This window comes from Pseudovirgaria hyperparasitica (genome assembly GCF_010093815.1).
Source record: "Pseudovirgaria hyperparasitica strain CBS 121739 unplaced genomic scaffold EJ05scaffold_102, whole genome shotgun sequence".
Lineage (NCBI taxonomy): Eukaryota > Fungi > Ascomycota > Dothideomycetes > Acrospermales > Acrospermaceae > Pseudovirgaria > Pseudovirgaria hyperparasitica.
The window spans coordinates 1-2,009 of record NW_022985650.1 but is presented as its reverse complement, the minus strand read 5'-3'; the positions used below and the strand labels follow the sequence as shown (position 1 = coordinate 2,009).

Sequence of the window (2,009 nt, the reverse complement as noted above, 5' to 3'; positions counted from 1 at the left end):
AGGAGGAGGAGGAGGAGGAGGAGGAGGTTTAGTCGACGCGTCTATGGCAAATTGAACGCTTTGAGTGGGTTTTTTCGACCTCGTAGGGGGCATATGGGTAGAAAAAAAACGTGGAGACTCAACACCAAGTATATTAACTAATATTCGATAGTATACGTATATTAAAACCTCATGTGGCGACGAGTATACGACAAAATGCCAAAATAAGTAGCTAATTGTCGTGACGTAGGACAGCTGTAGGAAGATGCAGCAAGCTAATAACTACTCAACATTGACGCCATTTCAGAGAGTGTTGCTATTTACTGTGGACGACTCGTGGCGAATTCTGTGATCCATGCACACAGTGGGAAGCATCGATGGATAATGCCTGATGCCACACGCCCTCTCTTGATCGCTGCAGTGATGAGAGCTACAGGGCGCGCAGGACGCCTCTCCGTATATCGACGTTTGAGGCTCAGTAAGCAGGCAACCAGCGAGCGGTGAGTTAGGACAGGATCCCTGCTCGCATTGGAAAGGAAACAGTTATGCATACAGATAGCGGGTACAGACACGCTAGCCCGTGGTAAAGCCGCCGCTCTTGGCAACAGATTGTTGCCAAGAGTGGCTTTACCCCGGCTGAAGAGCTTCCACCGCCCCAATACAACGCAACTTCTCCTTCTCCTCCTTTAGTCCAATCAGTTATCATGCCTGTAACACGACCATCTCTTGATACTGTTGAACTGATTTCGACTGATTTTGACTTATTTCGACTGATTTTGATCGCGCATGCCTCAAGAAAACACACAATACACGTGATTTTAACTGATTTTAACTTATTAATTACGCTGACTAAGCAGGATCTAAGACTTAACTTCTAACTTTCAACTTTCAACTTTTGACTCTTCGAAGTGTGGCCCTCGGACACCTACCGTCGACGATAGTCTTAGGTCAGGATGATGTTATTAACCGACTTCCCAAATGAGATACTGTTGCGTATCGGCGGTTTCGTAGGTCTACACTTCCACCTGTGTGGGTAGATACTGAACAAGGGTGATCTTCTGTCTTGGTGCAGGACATCAGGGAGCTTTCAGCAGCTATTAATCCCCCTGTTATACGAGTGGCATAGTCACTGTCCATTACATGATGCCGCCAAATATGGTAACTGTTTTATGGTAAACCGACTGCTCGAAAAGGGCGCCAATGTCAACGCGCAAGGCGGATTCTATGGCAATGCACTCCAGGCGGCGTCATTCAGAGGACACGAGCAGCTTGTGGAGCTGCTGCTCGATAGTGGTGCTGATGTCAACGCGCATGGACGCTACGGCAACGCACTTCAAGCGGCTTCATGTAGAGGCCGCGAGTACACTGTAAAGCTTCTGCTCAACAAGGGCGCCAATGTTAACGCGCAAGGTGGAATCTACGACAGCGCACTCCAAGCAGCTTCAGATGGAGGCCACCAGCAGACTGTGAAGCTGCTGCTCGATAGTGGTGCTGATGTCAACGCGCAAGGTGGATTAAGGGCCTTGCGTGAAGTGTGAACGTAGAATAGGAACTAGTACACATCACTGAAATTGAGTAAATATTGCAGTAGCCATTACGTACGACTCGATCCCCTTTGGAGACATCAGATCTAACCTGGCTAGAAGGCCAGATCTGGGGAGAGAATTGGAAACCAAGCCGACCTTCCAGTCAACAGGGGTCTGCAAAAGTCGTGGATCGCCTCTCAGGCCCTCACCAAAACTCACCTATTTCACCCACCTCTAAAACCACGATCAGGTGTTTTAGGGGATTTGAATCGTTTTTTGACCTTTCTGACCTCCAATACCCCCATATTCAATCGACTGTTTGAAATTTCATCTCACCTCCAGGTTGAAACCCGAGTGGAGGACTATAAGACGGCGTGGAGCTAAGGGATTCGTCGTTTGCCTAGAACCTGACTCTCTTGGCATTCGCATGTCGCGCTATGTCTCCCCCACCCAAATTTACGTGAGACGGACATATTCTGGCATTTTGTCGTATACTCGTCGCCA

General features: G+C 48.4%; 1 protein-coding gene across 1 annotated transcript; it reads left to right on the top strand.

Annotated features, from left to right (window-relative positions):
- Positions 1 to 1,160: 1,160 nt before the first annotated feature.
- Positions 1,161 to 1,475, top strand: EJ05DRAFT_430900 (ankyrin; the record flags this gene model as incomplete). Its single annotated transcript, XM_033741555.1, has 1 exon — positions 1,161 to 1,475. A coding segment is annotated over one exon (315 nt), but the record flags the coding sequence as incomplete, so codon positions are not given.
- Positions 1,476 to 2,009: the final 534 nt, after the last annotated feature.